A 21488-nucleotide genomic window follows, 5' to 3' on the forward strand; every position below is an offset into this window, starting at 1 on the left:
TGTTTGTTAAAATAAAAAAAAAATAAAAAATAAAAAATTAATGAACTAATGGTTCATGATGTTGATACCACTAGGATTGAAACAGTAAATAAAATTCAAATTTTCTATGCCAACATTCTAATGTGAAAATTTTGAAATTTATTTACTGAAACAAATGGGCCTTTAACCCCTCCATCCTAATCCTCTCCCACCTATTTAACCCCAAAACAAACGGGCCTTTAAAATTTTCTTGTCCACTAAATTTTGTTCGCTCTTTTGGCTTTGTGATTCAGGTTATTTATCCCGTATTAATCTTACATACATTTTCCTTATTTTCCAAACAATTACTTACTATAAAAATTTAATTCATTTGACTAACAGTTGAGAATATATGTCAAAAAAGAGAAAGATCAAAGCATATTTGTTCGATTCTTCTCTTGGAAGAAATTTTATGTTGACATGACTGCAAGAAAAAAAAAAATACTTTGGCAATGCCCATCAACCTGAATTGTTTCTCAATCAAATGTTGTATGGAGAATGAATTTACTTGTGTAGAAGAAATGTACGAAACTGGATTTAATGTATTTGATTTTTGATTTTTATTTTTTTGAAGACAGTTAAGTACAAGCTCGTGAGGATGACACTAGTCTGTAAGGGTTGCACATTTAAGACAAAGTAAGGATCACTAAAATGTTGAAACTATTTACATTAATATTTTCGATAATCCATGTTGAAACTACTAATAATAGTCACATATTCCACATTTGATTTTCTAATTTTCTTGAAGATACTGATTCCCATTGTAAGAAATATTTGTTGTTTTGAGTATGGAAGATAGGAAAATTTCATAATAGATTACTATGTAGCAAGAAAATAAGAAATTAAAAGAAAAATAAATATATTAAAAAGAAAAAAAATAAAAAGAAGCAAAAGGGTAAAGAAGGAAAAAAAATATGGGAATGTAGACTTCAACAAAAGGGTAAAGAAGGAAAAAAAAGATGGGAATGTAGACTTCAACAATTTCTATTTGCACATCCATATTTCCCTCTTTACACACACTTAATAAAATTCTTTTTATTATAATTTTATTTTCAGGTGAAATTACTATTATGAATATTAAATAAACACATTCGGAAGTTTAATGTCGAAAAAATAAAAAAAATTTGGAACTCTACTTCCGAACAAGTTATTTATTTTGGAAATTCTACTTCCGAACCAATTGTTTATTTTCGAAAATCTAATTTCGAACCAATTGTTTATTGAAAAAAATGTGTAAAGAGGGGAATGAGTGTGTGCAAATAGAAACTCTCCAAAAAGATGTAACTTCAATTAATTGTGAAAAAAAAAAAGAAAAGATAAATCATACTGACAAATATATGTGCTCAAAAGTCATGAAAAAACTTACGAAAGATTAAGAAAATAGTTACTAGTGTGTTTGTTTGGGTTTTTTTGAATCAACTTATAATTTTTAACTTTTGAAAAGTTATTTTGGACTATTTGATTAAACTTATTTCAAACAATTTCTTATTCTAACAACTTATTTTAACTCAAAAAAGCTGAGTCTGAGAAACTGTCTAGTCCTTACTTTTGATTATCAGTTTCTGCTGTGGACATGTTAATTTACGGTTATACTCTTAAATTTTTTTACTTTTTATTTTTTTTAAAAGGAAAAAGAACTAAATGGACTATAGATTATTATTATTTATGATAAATGTAGACGAGTAATGAATAACAAAAAATAAAAGTTAATTAAAAAAACTACTTCACAACTTATTTAATAAACACTACTCAGCAACTTAAATTTATAATCCAACAGCTACACTAAACAAATTAATAACTTTTAATTAAATTCATAATTTATAATCTATTAAGATATAATTTATAATATGTTTTAACAGTTACACTAAACGGATCATTATTTCTCTTATGACTCCTATCACCCTTGATTTAAAGGGACCATCACGTCTAATGTTTTTTTAACCTTTCCTATTTTTCTCTCAAACTATTCTTGCAGAGTCATGTACAAAAATATTCTCAAGTTCTAAAATAGTACCTTAAAAATTATCAAGTTCTAAGGTTTCTGAATTATCGCCTTTGGAAGTTAAGAAACTTGATGCCATAGGAAAAGACGAAGAAGAAGAGAATGACCCAACCAACATGAACCGCAGCTACAACTCCAAGGAAATTATAATCATAGCCTAAGAACTTCTCAAGGTAAGCCTTCACGGTGATAGAATCTTCACCTGGTATTTCAACTTTATCCATGTTCTTGCCCATCTGAGACGTCACGAGGCCATAGATACTCCACGCCACAGGTGAAGCCCAGTAGTACCACCTCCACCATATTGGGATTTGCTGCAAATGTAAAAGCATTAGGCACATTTATATATATTTTTTTCGATGAATAAACATGTAAAAGTACTTCAATAAATTTAAAGGCCATTTCAAAACCTCTGGAATAATTGAAAAAATTAATTTAAATGACCCCCCTATGATTTAGACAAGTGCTATTATTATACTAAGCCTCTGTTTGGCAAGATGGTTTTCAGACTTTTTTGGCTATTTTAGCCACAAAAAACAAAATAGGCTATTTTAGCCATAACAAACAAAACATCACATCCAACCCATAATCATTACATTCTTCTCTCACAAAAAAAGCCAAAAAAGCCAAAAAGCCAAAAAGCCCTTCCCAAACCAAGCTTTTTAGCCCAGGCTAAAATAGCCAAAAAAGCCAAAAAGCCAAAAAGCCAACCCACTTCCCAAACGGAGGCTTAATGATTTTTCCAAATCACTCATTTCTTTATTTATTTATTTTTTTTTTCCTTCTATTTTTGTATGAATTAATTTTTTAGAATTATGTGACAAGTCAAGATTAAAATAGTTACAATAATGAGGATTTCCATAGTCTCAACATTTCGAAGCATGGTTAATTCTTTTAACAAAATATTTGACCAAATGATTGTAGCCGGTACCAAATTTCAAACATTTAGGATATCAATTACCAGAATGAGATGAAATTAAAATTGTATCAATAATCTCATTAAATGTAATTGTCAAAAGATTGCAGAATTTATCCACATATGTGCATCATACTACTCATTTTCAAAAAAAAATAAATAAATAAATAAATAATTAGAATATAGTTTCATGCATTTTTTGTTTGGATGTACTTACCGTCCTGGCAATCATGAATCCAGAGAACAGATTCCAGAAGTTCATAAAGAAGGTCATGCAGATGGCAGCAATTTGGTAACTTGGAGTGAGTGCTACGAGCATCATCCCGTATAATGTGAAGTAGACAAAGCACATCATTACATAGAAGTAAAACCACAAGAATTTGCCGGCTTGCCAATGGAATCCAATCATTGAGTAAATGATAAGACTATAAATGAAAGTTTGGATTGCAACATAGATGGTCTCTATTGCCACATGAGCCAATGCATAAGGCATTTCTGAATACATCCCCGCTGCTCTTTCACGATAGAACGCTGCTCTTTCGATTGCCACGATAGTCTGCACTCCTGAAGTATTTGTTCCTCCGAGAAACATGACAGCAACATACATAGCTCCGAGTAGATTCGTAAGGTCTTGTTGTTTGTGCCTATTGAAACAACGGTTTGTTATAAAGTAAAAATTACAATTAAAAAGCATAGACGTAGTTTTTGTGATTGTGAATATTGTTCAAGACAAATGGCGATGTGACTTACGTTTGTTCTCCTTTTTTCCAGAAAATAAATCCAAATATAATACCGATAGCGGTTGTCATGAGAAAGCGAGTGGCATTGTATTGTGGATTCCTCCAGTAGGACCAATGCTGTTTCCAGAAGCAAGCCTTGCATTGAGTAATGAATGGTTGTGAGTATTTAGTAGGAAAATATAGGTCCTGGGACCCTGGTGCTGGCATGCTCAGATTTTTTATGAGTTCCTGATTCCTCCTGAGAGTGAGAGAGAGAGAGAGAGTAGTTTTAGTATAAAGGGGGCACAAAAGGAGGGACTATTAAGGTTAGATTGTTATATTCTACGTACTGATACAAATCAGATTTGGCAAAGATTTCTGCAAAATCCACACCAAGTTGCGCCTCAACTGAAGAAGCAGTGACCTCTAGCATCCATGTAGCAGGATTAACACCATCTTTAATTTTGGGTGCCCCGGGGATAGACTACAATATGTCACAGATATCAGTCACAAGGAAGATTATTGACAGTAATTTCATTATACAAATCAGGTCGTAAGACTTCGAGGCTACAAAGTCATTGATTGACTAATAAAATTAAGAGAGAGTTCTCTTTTTTATATTATCCTAGTTATCCTTGAGTTTATCGTTCATTCCATACACTTCCCAACATATAAAAAAAATTAAAAAATAGAGCTTACAAATGAGAAATAGAACTCACTTCAAAATACTCTACTAGCAAGTGAGAATTCCGACCAAGAGGCCCAGCATAAATGACTTGCCCTCCTCTCTTCATCAACAAGAGCTGCAGGAAAATAACAAAAGTAGAGAAGTGTGGTGATTACAATTTACATCTGCAACCAATTGAAATTTTGATATGTTTGCTAATGGAAAATTCTTGAAAATTGAGAAAACCTCATCAAAAGATTCAAAAATGTCTATGCTTGGCTGATGAATGGTGCAAACAACAGTTCTGCCTGTGTCCACAGTGTTTCTCACAGTTCGCATCACAATTGCAGCAGCTCTAGCATCAAGGCCTGATGTTGGCTCATCCATGAAAATGATAGACGGATTGGCAACTAGCTCTACGGCTATGGTGAGCCTCTTTCTCTGTTCAGTTGAAAGACCATCTACTCCAGGAAGGCCAACAAGAAAATCCTTTATTAGGGTCAACTCAACTAACTCCATTACTTCCTCAACAAACATCTGAAGAACAAAATCATAAACACAATTAGTACTTGGCCGTTAAGTGAAACACAAATAGTTTATTAGAGAATCTCTAACCCTTCAATTTATTTTTATTTTTTTCGTCAACTTTGTTCCAAAAGATTGATTTGATATAGCTCCCTCCAATGATGAGAATCAAATTTTTCAACAAATTTTTTTTTTTAAAATTCCTGCCCTATCCCCAAAGCCTCATTTTAACCACTTCAAGCGAAGGAAAAAAAATCTCCAGTCTTTCATCTTTTAACATTAAACTTAAGTGAAAAAAGGGTTGTTGAAAATTCATACAAGATTTGATAAAATTTTTGGTGAAAACTTGATTTGATTCAAGTTCGATGAAATTATTGAATTTCGTTTTCACCAAAATTTTCATCAAATTTAAATATTAGAAGATGAATTTCAAAAAGGATAAAAACATATATACCTTTCGTGTTTCCTTATTTACATCCGGGGCTAGGCGCAACCAAGCAGAGTAAACAATGGATTCATAAACAGTAACATGTGGGGAATGGATATCAGTCTGTTCACAGTAACCGCTAACGCGAGCAAAAGTTGTTTGATTCTTTGGATAGCCGGAAATGCTGATACTTCCTTCAGTGTAGCCTCCTGTTTTTCTTCCTGCAAGGACATCCATCAAGGTGGTCTTTCCAGCACCAGTCACACCAACCAATGCTGTTAGGATACCAGGCCTGAAAGCACCACTGGCATCTCGCAACAGTTGGAGACGAGTCTCTTCAATTCCCTTGCTCTTCATTTCCTGATCAACAAAATCATGCTCTTTGATGAACAACAATATTATCAAATTTATTGATTTTTTTTTTTTTTTTAATACCTTAGGTGATGATTCATTGAAAAATAGAAACATGTTAATCTAGTCACCAAGCTACAAAAAATTAGGCACAAATGACTTACAGAAGGCATATCGACATAGTAATTCACATGATCGAATGCAAGTGATAAAGGCGTGAAAGGAAGGACCATTCCTCTTCTCCCGGTTGCAACATCTTTGTCATTTAACTTGGTGTCTCTTGTATTCCGCACTACCATATTGATACCTAAAACCATTCAAGTTGCATCAGCAACAACTAAGGCTGCTTAACAATACCATGTAATTTTAAGGCTCTACACATGTAATCCAACAAACAATGAGAGAACAATTCTTCATGTCATGTACTTCAATTTTGCAGTGAATGAAGCACTAGGATTATGATTCATATACCTAGATACGTAACGTTTTGTTTGTTCTTGTTTTGGGAATGAATCACCTTGGTTTGACCAGTATGAAATTCTGAAATTATTTGCTATCAATCGTTGTTCAGGAAACATAATTATTAGCAGGTACGAATTCTCTTTTCATGGATGAAATTCACATGTTTTCTTGAATTTTATGATATGTTTGGATCTCGAATTTCAAATTTTCAAGAGATAAAAGGAGTTAGTAATATCTAACCTTCAAAAGATGGGACTGCTGATTCTGAACTCCTATCTTTCTTAGAGAATAGACACTTCTTTTTCTTACTTTTATCATCCTCATCCACAACAACTGATTTAGATTCAGCTAAAGCTGCATTTGAGTTTCCAAGAATAGTCAAAAACATAAGCAAATTCCATAATTGAAAGAGAGATCGGCACATAGTATTACTTACGATTCAAAAAGGTCAGTGCTGCTATAAAGCAGATATTGAAGAGCACAGAGAATCCAAAGAGTGCAGCGACACAAACCCAAAACATATATTCATCCACAAACATGCCCCTAGCCTTGAGAAGAACCTTTCCAACTGTAGGCTCAAGAAATCTCGTGTCGTTATTTCGCTGTAAAAATAAATCATTAAGAATAATAAAATAGCATATCTTGAGCTAATCAAACAAAATTTGAACTAAAATAAAGAGGAAAGCAATTGATTATAAATGTAATTGCTAAGCTTACCATGCTCCATCTTTTATCGAGAAATTCATTCATTGATATGGCATTTTGTCCATATGTCATAGGAGATATATAATAGCCCCATATCATCCATGGTGGAAGGTCATCTACAAGTGTAGATAATAATGGTTGTTAAACAGTATCAAAAATAAGATATATCCTCGTGGCAAGTTCAATAATTTTCACCACATGTTGAACAATATTAATTGCATCAAATTATTAGTGTTCTACAAAATCAGTTTACTTCTACAAAGAAAAATATCAGTAATACTAACTTTTGGCAACAATGAATCCACCGAGGACAAAAACAATTAGCAACACGAAGGTACCCAAAGTGGTTGCAACAATCATTTTTCTTGCCAAGGCTGCAATGAAACGGAAGAGAGACAAGGCTGCCTGATGCACACCAAATAATACCAACAATTGGCGAAAAAACCTGAATTTACATTGACATTGGTCAGAAAAACACAAACAAAAAACTAAATCATGAGCTCTTTTGTAGCCTTGAAATCTAACATGATATAACTGCTACATGAAAAACTACTAATTTATGTTTCAAGAATGGAAGTGCGAGGGCATATATATACCTACTAGCAGCTGGAGCAAATCCGATAGTATAATATGTGAGAATGAGCCATATTCCTGTTTCCAAAGCTGAGACGGGGATACGAAGAAGCCAAATTGGTACAGCAAAAGCCCATGCTGGGAAAAACAAGGAATCTCTTTGTTTAAAGAATACAGGAAGCGACATGGTAGTCAAGGCGAGCTCAGTCATCCCATTAAACATCACGTTCATAAGACTGAAAAATAGTGCACCATAAAATTTACTTCCATCTTGTAGTTGACCCGATTTCATTTCTGTTCTAAAGAACACAGTGAAAGCAATTATTGACATAACTGTGATCTGGGTAGTCTTGAATATGTATAGGAAAGAGTTGCGTTTCATCAACAACCATTCCCTCGCCAAGCACGCCTTGAAGAGGTCTTTGCTGGAGATACCATACTTTTTGGTCACCAGTGCAGCAGGATGGGCTTTATTTTTGTCATAAGGAGTTCCAAGTTCATCATAAAGCTTTTGCCCAATGTCCAAAGAGTGAAAACGTTGCACGAATTCAGGTACTGAAATATACCGGTAAGGCTCATCTTTTTTGAACCAATATTGTTCTTGGTCCTTTTTAGAAGTAACTTCTTGGAGAAAGTCTGCAACTCCTTTTCTTTCTGGGCATTTGAATCCCACTCTCTCAAAGAAATCGAGAACATTCTCACATGGACCTTGGTAGACAATTTGACCCTCTGAAAGAAGAATGATGTCATCGAAAAGATCATAAGTTTCAGGTGCAGGTTGTAGAAGAGACACTATCATTGTTACATCCATGATATGAACCATCTGCCTCATGTATTTTGTAATTTGGAAAGCGGTTGAACTATCAAGACCAGTTGAGATTTCATCCATGAAAAACACTTTCGCTGGTCCAACCAACATTTCTCCTACATTTAGAAAGAGAAAGAAAAATCATATATAAATTTCTTTATACACACTTACTCTATCAACACATTTCAACAAGCAAACGGATCAAAAGAAAATAGCATAGCATCACTCCGTTTGTTTCAGCAGAAAACATTTTCTATCACTTTTCCTAGTGTTAGTGTATGATTGTAAATAGCTTTAGCACTTTATCTTTTATGATGTAAATTCTTTATGCTTTCGGTGGGCATCCAATGCATCACATTCTCTCTATAAAGAGAGTGCATTCTCTTTGTAATACATACACACAATTACAGACAAACAACAATTCAGTGTCTCTCTCTCTCTCTCTATTCTCTCTCTCTATCAAACTATTGTTTCATGGTATCAGAGCCCAGGTATACAATTCTGGCATTTTTCAATTTTGGTGTTTAGTCCCGTATACAGTGGAACTACACCAAACAGCTCAGAATCTTCTTACGATTCCAACGGCACCACGCACGTCATCAGAAACCCCTTAACGCGCTCTCACGCGCCTCCTTTGTGATCGGCGCGTCACTTCTTCCGTCGCCACTCTCACACGCGCCTTCACGCGCCTTCAGGTCTGCTCCTTCGTGCGCCGCGCCTGCTACCGTGCACCCGCGTGCGCCATCCCTCTACCGTGAGCCGCGCCTGCGCCGTTCCACTATCGTGCACCCGACTGCGCCATCCTGCTATTGTGAGCCGCGCCTGCGCATCCTGCTATTGTGAGCCGCGCGTGCACCAGTTTTGCTAACGTGCGCCGCTGACATCATCTTGCATTCTGCTGACATCATCTCTACACAGCACACCTTCCCTAGCTATTTTCGACCTTCCGGACTCATTGGTACACTCTGTTTTACCTAATTTTGCTCCTATAGGTCTATTCCTATTAATTTAGTCCGACTCAACTAGTATTATGGATCATCATGATGCCTCCCATCCCATTTCCGTTATTTTGAATGGTTCAAACTATGTTCTGTGGGCCCAAGCCATGTCCTCCTTCCTCAAAGGAAAGAAGCTCTGGCAAATTGTCACCGGGGATGTGACTAAACCGGTGAAAGACAGTGACACTAATGAAACTACTGCTCTTACTGCTACATATGAAGACCGACTTGAGGAATGGGACAGTAAGAATTACCAAATCATTACCTGGTTTCGTAATACCTCTGTTACCTCTATCAGTGTTCAGTTTGGTCGCTTTCAGCTTGACTCTGTAACTACTCCTGCAAAAAGACATCTGGGATTTTTTGAAAGAGCGATACCAGACTACTGGTCTTGCCCATCAATATCAACTTCAGAACCAACTTCACCGCATGCGCCAAGAATCCACTCAGTCCATTAATGACTTCCTTTCTCAAATGTACTCAATTTGGGATCAGCTTGCTCTTTCAGAACCAACTTGGCATAACCAAGAAGATGCTGTTTTATTTACTATCTATCACAACCAGCAAAGGTTGGTGCACTTTCTCATGGCTCTTACTTCCTCTTTTGAGCCCGTACGTGCCTCTCTGCTTCATCGCCATCCATTGCCCACTCTTGAACAAGTAATTTATGAGTTGCTATCAGAGGAGACTCGTCTCGGTACTCTTCAAACTCATCATGTGGACTCTGTTCTTGCCACTCCTCCGTACCGGCCATCATTTACCCAGCGGACCACTGCTTGCCTCTATTGTCAGAATCGGGGCCTTCCTTCCACCCATCTCCTGGTTAATTGCCCCGTCAGATCCTGCCACTACTGCAACAAACTTGGTCCTGGTCATCTGCAACATAATTGTTTTCGCAATCCATCCCGATCATCCTCCAATAGCCACTCCTCTCGCGGTGGCTCTTCCCGGGGAAGCTTTCATTGTTCCGGGAATCAGTCTCATCACACTGTTGCTGCTGCTTCTGGGAATCAGCCCCGTCACACTGATGCTGCTACCTCTGCGGGGTTCTCTGAGTCACCTGCTCCGTCTACCCCTCGCTTTTCTCCGACGGATGTAGAGGCCATGCTCAAACAACTTCTCTCCCCTTCTGGTACACCTCCTTCTACTGCTTTGTCTGTAATCCCAGGTAACTCTTCTTGGTATTTTGACTCTGCCTGTTGTAATCATATGACCTCCAGTTCTACTATCTTTTCTTCCTTCTCCTCATCTCCTCATATTCCCTCAATTCATACTGCTGATGGTTCCCTCATGTCTGTCCGTCATGTTGGTACTGTTTCCACCTCTTCTTTATCTATACCTCAAGTTTATCATATCCCTGCTCTCACCTTAAACCTTATTTCCATTGGTCAATTATGTGAACTTGGTCTAACTGTCACATTTTCTACTACTGATTGTTTGGTACAGGACCCTCAGACGGGGCAGACTATTGGGATCGGCCGTAAGCATGGACGTCTCTATGAACTCATTCACCTTCATGTTCCTTCCTCTACTCAGATTGCTGCTCCTACATCTACTTCCTCATTATCTTCCTTTCATCTTTGGCATTGTCGCTTAGGGCATATTTCTGTTAATCGCTTAAAGTCTTTGGTTTCTAGTGGACAGTTGGGTCATGTAATTCCCGATAATTTCGATTGTATACCCTGTCAACTTGCCAAACAACCTGCCTTATCAATTAATAAAAGTACTTCTGTTTCCCTTGCACCTTTTGATCTTATACATTCGGATATTTTGGGCCCCTCCCCTACTACTACTATGGGGGGATCCCGCTATTTTGTTGTTTTTATTGATAATTTTTCCCGGTTTACTTGGTTTTTTCTCATGAAAAATAGGTCTGAACTTAAACACATTTATTATAGATTTGCTCAAATGGTCCACCCAATTCTCCAAAGCCATCAAAATTTTTCGCTCTGACAATGCTATGGAATATCGGGATTCAGATTTCCTTTCCTTTCTTCAGCATCACGGTACACTGCCTCATCGTTCTTGTGCTGGCACGTCCCAGCAAAATGGCCGCGTTGAATGGAAACATAGGCATATTCTTGACACTACTCGCGCTCTCCTTCTATCTTCTTCCTGCCCTGAAAACTTTGGGGGGAAGCTGCCTTCACTGCTGTTTACACTATCAACTGTGCTCCTACCCCTGTCATCCATAATCAAACTCCCTTTGAACGTCTGCATGGCACTCCCCCTCCTTACGCCAATCTTCGGGTTTTTGGCTCTGCCTGCTTTGTTCTACTTCAATCCCATGAACACACCAAGCTTGAACCTCGTTCTCGTCTTTGTTGCTTTCTTGGGTATGGAATTGAACATAAAGGCTTTCGCTGTTGGGATCCTCTCTCTAAACGTCTTCGTATGTCCCGCCATGTCGTTTTCTGGGAGCACCAAATGTTTTCCTCGCTATCCTCCTTTCACTTACCCGCACTTTCCACTACTGTACTGTTTACTAATCCTTCCATAGATCTTTTCTCTACTGATTTTGATACAGGTTCCTCCTTCATCGAGACGCCCTTGCCCACTCCTGATCCCATCCAGCCTGCTCTCCCTGAAGGTCTACCTCTTATTGCCACACCTCCTTCTCCACCGGTTCTTCCTCCTACCGATCCTCCTACAGGTCGACCACGCCAGGTAACTCAACCTCCTATCCATCTTCGTGATTATATTGTTGGCTCTGCTGCCTTCTCTACTTATGAACCTACCTCCTATCGTGAGGTTTGTACTAATCCTCTTTGGCAGCAAGCTATGACTGATGAACTCCAGGCCTTGGACAAAGCTCATACTTGGGATCTTGTTGATCTTCCTCCTGGCAAGACTGCGATTGGCTGCAGATGGGTTTACAAAATCAAAACACATTCTGATGGCTCTATTGAACGCTACAAAGCTTGTCTTGTTGCCAAGGGTTTCAACCAGGAATATGGTATTGATTATGAGGAGACATTCTCTCCTGTTGCTCGGCTTACCTCTGTTCGCAGTTTACTTGCTGTTGCTGCTGCTCGCCACTAGGGGCTCTTTCAGATGGATGTCAAAAATGCTTTCCTCAATGGTCATCTTCTTGAGGAGGTCTACATGCAACCTCCACCTGGGTCCACTTTTCCACCTCATCAGGTTTGCAAACTACAGCGTGCTCTCTATGGCCTCAAGCAAGCACCTCGTGCTTGGTTTGCTAAGTTCAGTTCTACCATTCATGACTTCGGGTTCACCTCTAGCTCCTATGACTCTGCTCTTTTTATACGGACTACTTCTCATGGTACCACTCTTCGTCTTCTGTATGTGGATGATATGATTATCACTGGTAATGATGAAGCTGGCATTCTCCACCTCAAACAGTTTCTCCACCGACAGTTTGAGATGAAGGACCTTGGTACTCTTAACTACTTCTCAGGCCTTGAAGTCTCTCATGATTCTACTGGTTCCTATTTGTCCCAGGCCAAATATGCATCCGATCTTCTGGCTCGTGCTGGTCTTACTGATTGCAAAACTACCTCTACTCCAGTTGATCCTCAGATTCGTCTCACTCCTCTCGATGGGACTCTTCTCTCTGATGCTACTCTTTATCGCCAGCTCGTCGGCAGTCTTGTCTATCTCACAGTAACTCGTCCTGACATTGCCTATGCTGTTCACATTGTCAGTCAGTACATGTCGGCTCCTCGCACTCCCCACTATACTGCTCTACTTCGCATCCTTCGCTACCTTAAAGGCACTCTGTTCCATGGTCTTCACTTCTCTGCTTCCTCCTCTCTTGAACTGCGTGCCTTTTCCGATGCTGATTGGGCTGGGGATCCTACGGATCGACGCTCTACCACAGGATTCTGCTTCTTCTTAGGGGATTCTCTTCTTGCTTGGTGTAGCAAAAAACAATCCCTCACTACCCGCTCTAGCACCGAAGCTGAATACCGAGCTCTTGCTGATACTACTCAGGAACTTCTCTAGCTTCGCTGGCTCCTTGCTGATATGGGTGTTTCTTCTTCTGGTCCTACCCCTCTCTATTGTGACAATCAGAGTGCCATTCAGATTGCTCACAATGATGTTTTTCATTATCGCACCAAACATATTGAGATTGATTGTCATTTCATTCGCCAGCATGTTACCTGTGGTACTGTTCATCTTCTCCCTATTGCTTCAGTCGATCAACCCGCTGATATCTTCACTAAGGCTCATCCTCCTGGCTGCTTCAATGATCGTATTTCCAAACTCAACTTGGTTGATGCTTTCCCTCCTTGAGTTTGCGGGGGGATGTTAGTGTATGATTGTAAATAGCTTTAGCACTTGTTAGTGTATGATTGTAAATAGCTTTAGCACTTTATCTTTTATGATATAAATTCTTTATGCTTTCGGTGGGCATCCAATGCATCACATTCTCTCTATAAAGAGAGTGCATTCTCTTTGTAATACATACACACAATTACAGACAAACAACAATTCAGTCTCTCTCTCTCTCTCTCTCTCTCTCTCTCTCTCTATTCTCTCTCTCTATCAAACTATTGTTTCACCTAGTGTTTTTTGTATTTGGTTGCAGTTGATATTGTTAGATAGATTTATATACATTGTTGGGCTCATTTCCTAGCAACTTAATCTTTTGGGATAATTGGTGATCTATCGTGGTATTACAATTCAAGCTGACAGAGGTCTTGGGTCTAGGTTTCTCTGTTTGTATTGGATCCCTCTTTGCATTCTTTCTTCTTTCGTTTGTATTCTTTCTTCCATGTATGCATGGATGTTTGCATATTTGCGTGCAAGACAAGATTGCATATGAGGGAGGGTATTCAATAGCTTGATATGAATTGTTGGGCCTAATTCCTAACAGTTTGAGCTTTTAGGATAATTGGTGATCTAACAGGTATGACAAAAAATGAAAGTCAATAGAAAACGATTTCCATGGTAATGAGCTTATTTGTGCGATATCACCATCATTGTCACTACCCTACTGCCATTTCTACCACTACTGCCACTCCACTACCACTGCCCTTACAACAATCACTACCAACACCATATGTTGCAACCAAAAATAGAAAATAAAAAATTGTAGAATGTGTTAGCTCCAACCACACATGCGTGTAGAGGAGAGAGCCCAGGCAAAGATGGCATAAGAAGACTTCCACTTCAAGAGAAGGAGGTCTGAGCTGGGCATCTCTCCCTTCTCTTCACGTTGTTGCCATTGTTGACACTCACCAATAAGAGAGTAGAAATTTTTGGTGGGTTGGTATCTCTCTCTCTGTGTATAAATAGAGACGGGAGGGAGAGGATGAATTGTATCAGAAATTTGAGAGACCTGTGAGTTTAGTGAGAAGAGTTGTTCTCCTCCTCTGTTTTGTTTTGCTCTGGTTTAGTGAAACTCTCATTTCTGTCCGTGGACGTAGGCATTGGGCCGAACCACGTAAATATTTGTGTCTCATTTGTGTGAGTGATTGTTTGTTGTTTACTTTCTTGGTGTCCATGATCCTAACATAATGTTTTCCTTAAGACCATGTTTTCTGCCAAGACAAACCGATTTTTAATTTTGAATGAGAAGCTCTTTACATACCAGTTGTGAGTCGCTTCTTTTGTCCACCAGAAATACCCCTCCTCATCTCATCACCCACGAAAATATCAGCACAGATATCCAATCCAAGGATCTGTCACATAATGCCTCAAATTATTAGTCCCATTTCAAATATCAATTTTCTAAACAAAACATTTTGGTGCTATTCAAGAGGAGGAAACTAACCTTGATGACATAGTCTGTCACCAAACTAGATTCTTGGCCAGCCATGGCAATGGCTTTCATGAATGCATCGATTTCAGGGTCTGGTTTAATTCCTGCATTTTTTTCTCTCCTCGACAATTCTATAAGCAGTTCATATCTAGTTCCAACTCCCAAACAACGTCCTGCGAAATCCAATGTCTCTCTCACTGTCATCTCACCATAGTGAAGATCATGTTGGCTAATATACGCAGAGGTTCTCTGAGGAATAAACTCAAACATTTCATGACCACAATATGTTATCTTTCCTGTCGCCTGTTCACAGATGTTAAAGAAAAAGAAAAAGAAGAAAAAATGAGATCCTGTTTGGAATTGTTTTCACTTTCAAAAAACTTATTTGGCGAATTGTTTCCAAAACAATTTTCTGAAATAATTTCTCAAAATAACTCACTTTTTAATAAACACTAAAAAAAGTGGATTTGAATTTTCAAAAATGGTTTTTGCAAAAAAACAAAAACAAAATAAAATTGGAGTGATGCCTGTTTGAGAACTTTTCATAATTTTTGTTTGGGCTAATTAGGTTAATGGTCCTTCTAGTTTCCTTAAGTTTTAGCTTGGTCCTTGTACTTTGAATTTCGTTGATTTGGTCCTTATCTTTTTATGTTGTTCAACTTTGGTCCCTTTGCTTTATAATCTTTACCGTTTTAGTCACTTATATTCTTGCCTTTTAAGTTTTGTTATATTATAAAAGAAAAATGATTTAGACCTCTAAAAAGAGAGCTCTAATGGAGCACTAATTTGTTTTTTTTCTTCCCATTTTTTGTCTTTTACTTCACTCTTTTTTTTTTAAAGGTGGACAGCTCATTAGAGCTGCATTATAACAGCTCTAATTAAAGCTCTACAACACTTCCGATTATAAAAATACCTTTTTATTTTTTATTTCATCACACACTTTTTTTTTCATTTTTTTGGTGGTATTAATTCAAAAAGTTCCTTTGGGGAGTTCTCTTGTAAGGATAAAGACAATTATTTGTGATTTTTTTGGCTTACTTTCTACAATAGCTAATTGCTTACTTTCATGTAATAGTAGATGTTGAACTTTGTATATAATTTCTAATTGATTTTCTTTAAAGATTTTTGTTAAGTTCTTTTAATAATCTAATTATAATATTATTCTCTTCAATTATTATTCGTGATACAATATTATTATTTAAATTTTTTGATTCAACTTCTCCAATATATCTAATACTCATATATTAACATTAGTAAGACTGAGAAATAGGCTCTAATACCCATTCTAGACACACGCAATTTTACAGTGATTTTATAATTACACTAATATAGAAATTGGGCCTTATAGTAATTAATAGAACTTTTGAGTTTATAGTTTTATTCTATATTTCCTTCGAGGACTAAATTGATTTGGAATTAAATTTTGAGGGATTTAAGAGGCACAATTAGAACTATAAAGATTAAAACATGGGTCAAACTTGAGGAACTATGGCTATAATTCAGTATTTTTGTTTTCAAAAACACAAAAAAACTGATGGAGAATTACATACCCTTAAATCCCTGTCCATCTTTCCAGCAAGTGCCTTGAGCAATGTGGTCTTTCCAGAGCCTGGAGGCCCCAGCAGTAATGTCATCCTGATAAAACAAAACTCATTTTTTACGAAACATCAAAAAAGAAAAAAAAAAAAATCAAAACAGTTTTCCATATAAAAATGAAAACAGGTGTTTTCAAACCTTTTATTATTTTGTTTTCGGAAACAGCAAAAACAATCACGAACAAAACAGCAGCAATACCAAAGTACATAATTCACTTTAAAAAAAAATATATATATATATATATATTTTCAAATGATTTTTAAGTTTTAAATCACTTTAAAATTTAATAGCGTCAATTTCATTTTCTACTCCTAAATTGTTGCCATCTACTTCTTCTTTTAATTGAGTTTACTATGTCTTTAAAATATAAAAATTAAATTAGATATGCTGAAAAGCATATAACTTCTCATTATTGACAATAAAATTATATGCGTGCTAGATATATTGAAAAAGTATTATCAGATAATTTAAATAATAACAATTCATTATAAATAATAATAGAATAAAATAATATATTGATTAAGTTAATAAAAAAACTTAATGAAAAACTTAAGGGTAAACTACCAATAGGTCCTAATAGTTAGATTTAGGGTTGTTTGGAATGTCCTAAATAAGTGTACTTTTTAACTTTTGGACTAAAAAGTAAAAAAAAAAAAAATAGTTGTTTGGGATAACTTTTTAACATTTTACGAAAAAATGTATATTAAAATATTGTATAAAATAGCGAAATTATCATTTTACTCCCACTATAATGAATTGCCTGCTGACTTGGATAGTCTAGGAAGCCAGACGGTGGGCAGCAAGCAAGTATAGGAGCAGATTGCCTACAGTTTGAGATTAGATTGGACGATATTGTTCGGCCTGTGGGGGCCACCACGGGTCTCGTTTTGATAATCGAAACCATTCAATGTGTAGAACTCGTCGAGTATTATATGCCTGTAAAAAATCATGTTGGTTGGATATCAATAACTATCTGATCAGATGAGTTTTTTGTCAACCGTTAATTCTTCACCATCTATTCTTTTTTTTTTTACAAAACTGATTTGATCATATAATTATCGATATCCGATCAACGTGATTTTTTACAGACATATAGTATTCAATGAGTTCTACACATTCAACGGTTCAGATTATCAAAACGGGACCCGTGATGAGCCCTCACGGGCCGAACAGCACCATCCTGTGTAAAATTTTTTGTGCACCTACGTGACCATCACTTACCATCACTTCAATATGACAGTGGCTTGTACTTGGCCTACGTAAATGGGATTTTTTATATATATATTTTTTGGGGAATAGTGCTTTTTTTATTTTTTTTTAATAACTTTTTGGCTTTTTGTATTTTTTAGTATATGCCAAACCAGGCCTTAATTCCCATCAAATCCCATTGAAAATAAATCTTAATAAAATCATTGCTAAAAATAACTTTTTGTGACATTTTTTTTCATATGTTCCTAGCTAAAAATTAACAGTTATTGACTTTTTTTGTCAGGATTTTTATAAATTGTCGCCAAAACTTACAATTATTTACTTTTTCTACAACGAATTTTTCAAACTATCGCTGAAAGTTAAAAATTAGTGACTTTTTTTGTGACGATTTTTTAAATTGTCGCTAAAACTTATAATTCGTGAAATTTTTGCGACAATTTTCAAACTGTTGCTGAAAAATAAAATTTGTGACGTTTTTTAATAATTTTTAATGAAAAATGTCATTAATTATCATAAAATCTATTACATAATAAATTCACTTATTAAAATTTACACGTAAATCTCTCAAAATTTAAAGCAAATCAATTAAAAATTACAAACATACCTCGATGGCTTCACAATTCCGCTCACATCTTGGAGTATCTTGATAACCCTTTTCTTAGATGGTAGAAGCTTTATTAATCCAAGAAGGTCCTATTAACAACACCAAATCAAATAACAAATAGAAGTCATTTAAGTAAGGAAAATGCTAAAGGTCCCAAATTTTCTACTAAATAAATGACCAAATGTCTCACATGGGTGTGGGGCCCACAAAATTGCAGACCCCACACCCATGTGAGACATTTGGTCATTTGTTTGGTAGAAAATTTGGTATCTCTAGCATTACTCTTTAAGTAAGGAAAATGCTAGAGGTCCCAAATTTTCTACCAAATAAATGACCAAATGTCTCACATGGGTGTGAGGTCCACAAAATTGCGGACCCCACACCCATGTGAGACATTTGGTCATTTGTTTGGTAATCCCCTGCCTTCCAGAGAGTTGTAAACCAGCCTAGTCAAGCAATCAGTAAGTTGTTCAAATTTAAGTTTGAAAACTTAATTGGTTCAAAAAATATATTCATACTTGGTTTATTCACCTTTCAAACCAATCTCAATCAGATTCCAATAGAGCTATACTCAAGCAATTTGATTTTCTTATAATAGTAATACATATATAAATTTATAAAGCCGAGCTCAAAAATTAACTACCTTTAAAATATATTTAAATTTGACTTATTTACACAACAAGCTAAGTAGATTTTAAGATGCCAAATATGAGTTAAATTAGACTGCTTTGGTTTGTTTTATAATCCAACTCTAGAAAGGGAGCAGAAAAAAGAACTAAAAATTTTGAATATTGGAAAAGTAAAAATAAATAAATAAATTAGTAGGCTGAACCTGCAAAAGAAAATAAAAAAATATATAACAGAATGATCCAAAGCCTTCAAATTTCATGAGGAAAAATAAATAAATAAATAATAATTAGAAGCATGAATTTATCTGGTTTCCAGATATGAAGGTTTGAAATCTCTGTTTATTTTTAAAAAAATTCAAATATACATAGACTGAACCTGCAACTTTGATAAATGAGAAAATTCAATCATAATTGAAATTTAATAAAGTAATCAACAAAATTATATAAACATGATAATTACCTGTATTGCATTCAAAGTAGAATTTAGCAGAGTGGGAAGTGCCCTTGAACCAACATATACATCTCCTTCTATGGATAAATTCTCAAACCGGACTTCAACTTTTGGGATATCAATTCCAACTCTGTTATTTATTTATTTATTTAAAAAAAAAAACAAATCAAAAAAATTCAAAATCACTATTAAACATGTTATTGAACTTTCATAAATGGTTTGATGTCTAGTCTGATGATGATATATGCAATTTTACCTATCGGTCCGGGCTCGGAGCCTTTGAAGAAACCTTTCATTATCAGTTTCCGCAGCTTTGAGTATGCCCTCCATGAGATGTTTCTTATCTTGAATTCCAAGGTGTGCAACATCAACTTCTTCATGGACTACCCTTCCATTATCCAAAACTTGCTTCAAAATTCCTTTCCTCACTCTATCAAGGGTCGGGAGACGCTCGATGGCGGCCCACTTGAGCTCCTCCTCATCATCCTCCCTCTTGCTCCTATGGAACACGTCGGTCCCGCCAGCACTCCACACTTCCCGGAGACTGACCGAGGCCCAACTCCTCCGGCTGAGCGAACCAACACTCAACCGCCTGCTCAACGACCCCAAGTCTTCTCCCACAAATGCAGCCGCCATGTTCGGCCCACTCTAAGCGTGAAATTTCACTCTTTTCGAGTTCAAAACTTTTTCACACACTCAACAACAAGAAAAGATGTGAAATTTCACATGGAAAAAAAATGGCAAAAATCTCAAATCCTCTCTGTGTTTCCAACAGAATTCAATTCATAGAGCAGTGAATTTTCAAAAGAAAAAAATGGCACATACATGCATACAGATGGATAATGATAATTAAAGAAGCTTCAATGGATAAACGATTGCGTGTAAATATATAGAGAAAGTTTAGATATAGATAGATATGTGGTGTTGTTGCCCACTTCGGTGGACAAGAAAGTTTAGATTATGTGAAGGAGTTGTTGCGAAACATGACCATTAGGTTTGAGCAATGCTAGGTAGCCTAAGAAAATTATCAAATTTTTTATTAAATATTCACATATGTGTGGGATCCACACTCATGTCAGTCTTATACTTATATAAATATTTGATAAAAAATTTAATAATTTTATGGGAGTCTCTAGCATTTTTTATTAGATTTTAGAGGAAAAGGTTTGTCCTTTTGTCTTAGAGTGTCTTCAATAGAATAGCTAAATTTGTGTGTTAAGGTAAAAATTGTATTAATTAATAAAAGTTTATGTTAAGTTTTGTTAATATAGAAAGTGAATCTTTAAAATATTTTTGGTATTAAGTTAATATATATAATTCACAACATATATATATATATATATGGAAGAAGCTATTGATACAATTGCCCAATCCTCCATTTCTTCTAGATGGCATGACTACTGTGTGGGCGGTACAACAATAACTGTTGTGCGGTTAATAGGGCCAATTTTAAGGTCCATTTCAATGATCCAAACTGTTCTTTTTTTAAGATACATCGAGTAGAACATACATAAAAAAAAAATTAAATTAAATTTATCAGATATCAATAATTTTTTCATCAAATTGCATTTGTATTTTGTTTTATACTTCAAATCACATTTGCCATTTATTTATTTTGATAAAAAGACAATTTGATGAAAAGGTTATTGATATCCAATCCATTTGATTTTTTACATACATGTTCTACTCAATATCTTTAAAAAATAAAAAATTTAAATTACCAAAATAGGCCTTAAAACGAACCTCATTAATTGCACAAAAGCCAGCTAGCTTTCTTTCTTTCTTTCTTTCCTTACTATGTAAAAACAAAATAAAAATTGAAAAAGGTAATTTGCTAACTGTCTAAATAATTAACACTATTTAATGTATAGAGAGCCCATTAGAAATACTTTTAAAGCATTAGTCAACGCCACCCCATTTCCCCCTTTCTTTCTGTCTTCCCTCCCCTCCTTCCCAGGTAAAAAACATAAAAATAAAATAAAATAAAATTGAAAGAAGTTAATTTGCTTACTGTCTTAATAATTGACACTATTTAATGTATAGAGAGCTCATTAAAAATACTTTTAATGCATCGTAAAATTTTTTTTTTTTTTTTAA

General features: G+C 35.8%; 1 protein-coding gene across 1 annotated transcript; it reads right to left on the reverse strand.

Annotated features, from left to right (window-relative positions):
• Positions 1 to 1813: 1813 nt before the first annotated feature.
• On the reverse strand, positions 1814 to 20399 carry LOC114314934 (pleiotropic drug resistance protein 2). The gene is made up of 19 exons (XM_028261462.2): positions 19648 to 20399; positions 19401 to 19521; positions 18312 to 18400; positions 16453 to 16537; positions 14915 to 15205; positions 14732 to 14822; positions 7389 to 8289; positions 7077 to 7237; positions 6805 to 6908; positions 6524 to 6689; positions 6328 to 6441; positions 5790 to 5932; positions 5302 to 5634; positions 4569 to 4859; positions 4375 to 4458; positions 4006 to 4139; positions 3687 to 3914; positions 3154 to 3580; positions 1814 to 2334 (listed from the first exon to the last, which is right to left on the reverse strand). The coding sequence occupies exons 1-19, from the start codon at positions 20025 to 20027 to the stop codon at positions 2065 to 2067; spliced, it is 4413 nt and encodes a 1470-aa protein (XP_028117263.2). The 5' UTR covers positions 20028 to 20399; the 3' UTR covers positions 1814 to 2064.
• Between the last annotated feature and the right edge of the window lie 1089 nt (positions 20400 to 21488).

The sequence above is a fragment of the Camellia sinensis genome, chromosome 8 (genome assembly GCF_055761805.1).
Source record: "Camellia sinensis isolate YWXY chromosome 8, ASM5576180v1, whole genome shotgun sequence".
Classification (NCBI taxonomy): Eukaryota; Viridiplantae; Streptophyta; class Magnoliopsida; order Ericales; family Theaceae; genus Camellia; species Camellia sinensis.

Coding starts and splice junctions, on each gene's coding strand:
- LOC114314934 (XM_028261462.2), bottom strand. CDS start 20,027: ATGGCGGCTGCATTTGTGGGAGAAGACTTGGGGTCGTTGAGCAGGCGG. Junction 7,238..7,388: donor TTTGCTCCAGCTGCTAGTAG/GTATATATATGC, acceptor ATGTAAATTCAG/GTTTTTTCGCCAATTGTTGG. Junction 6,690..6,804: donor TCGATAAAAGATGGAGCATG/GTAAGCTTAGCA, acceptor TTATTTTTACAG/CGAAATAACGACACGAGATT.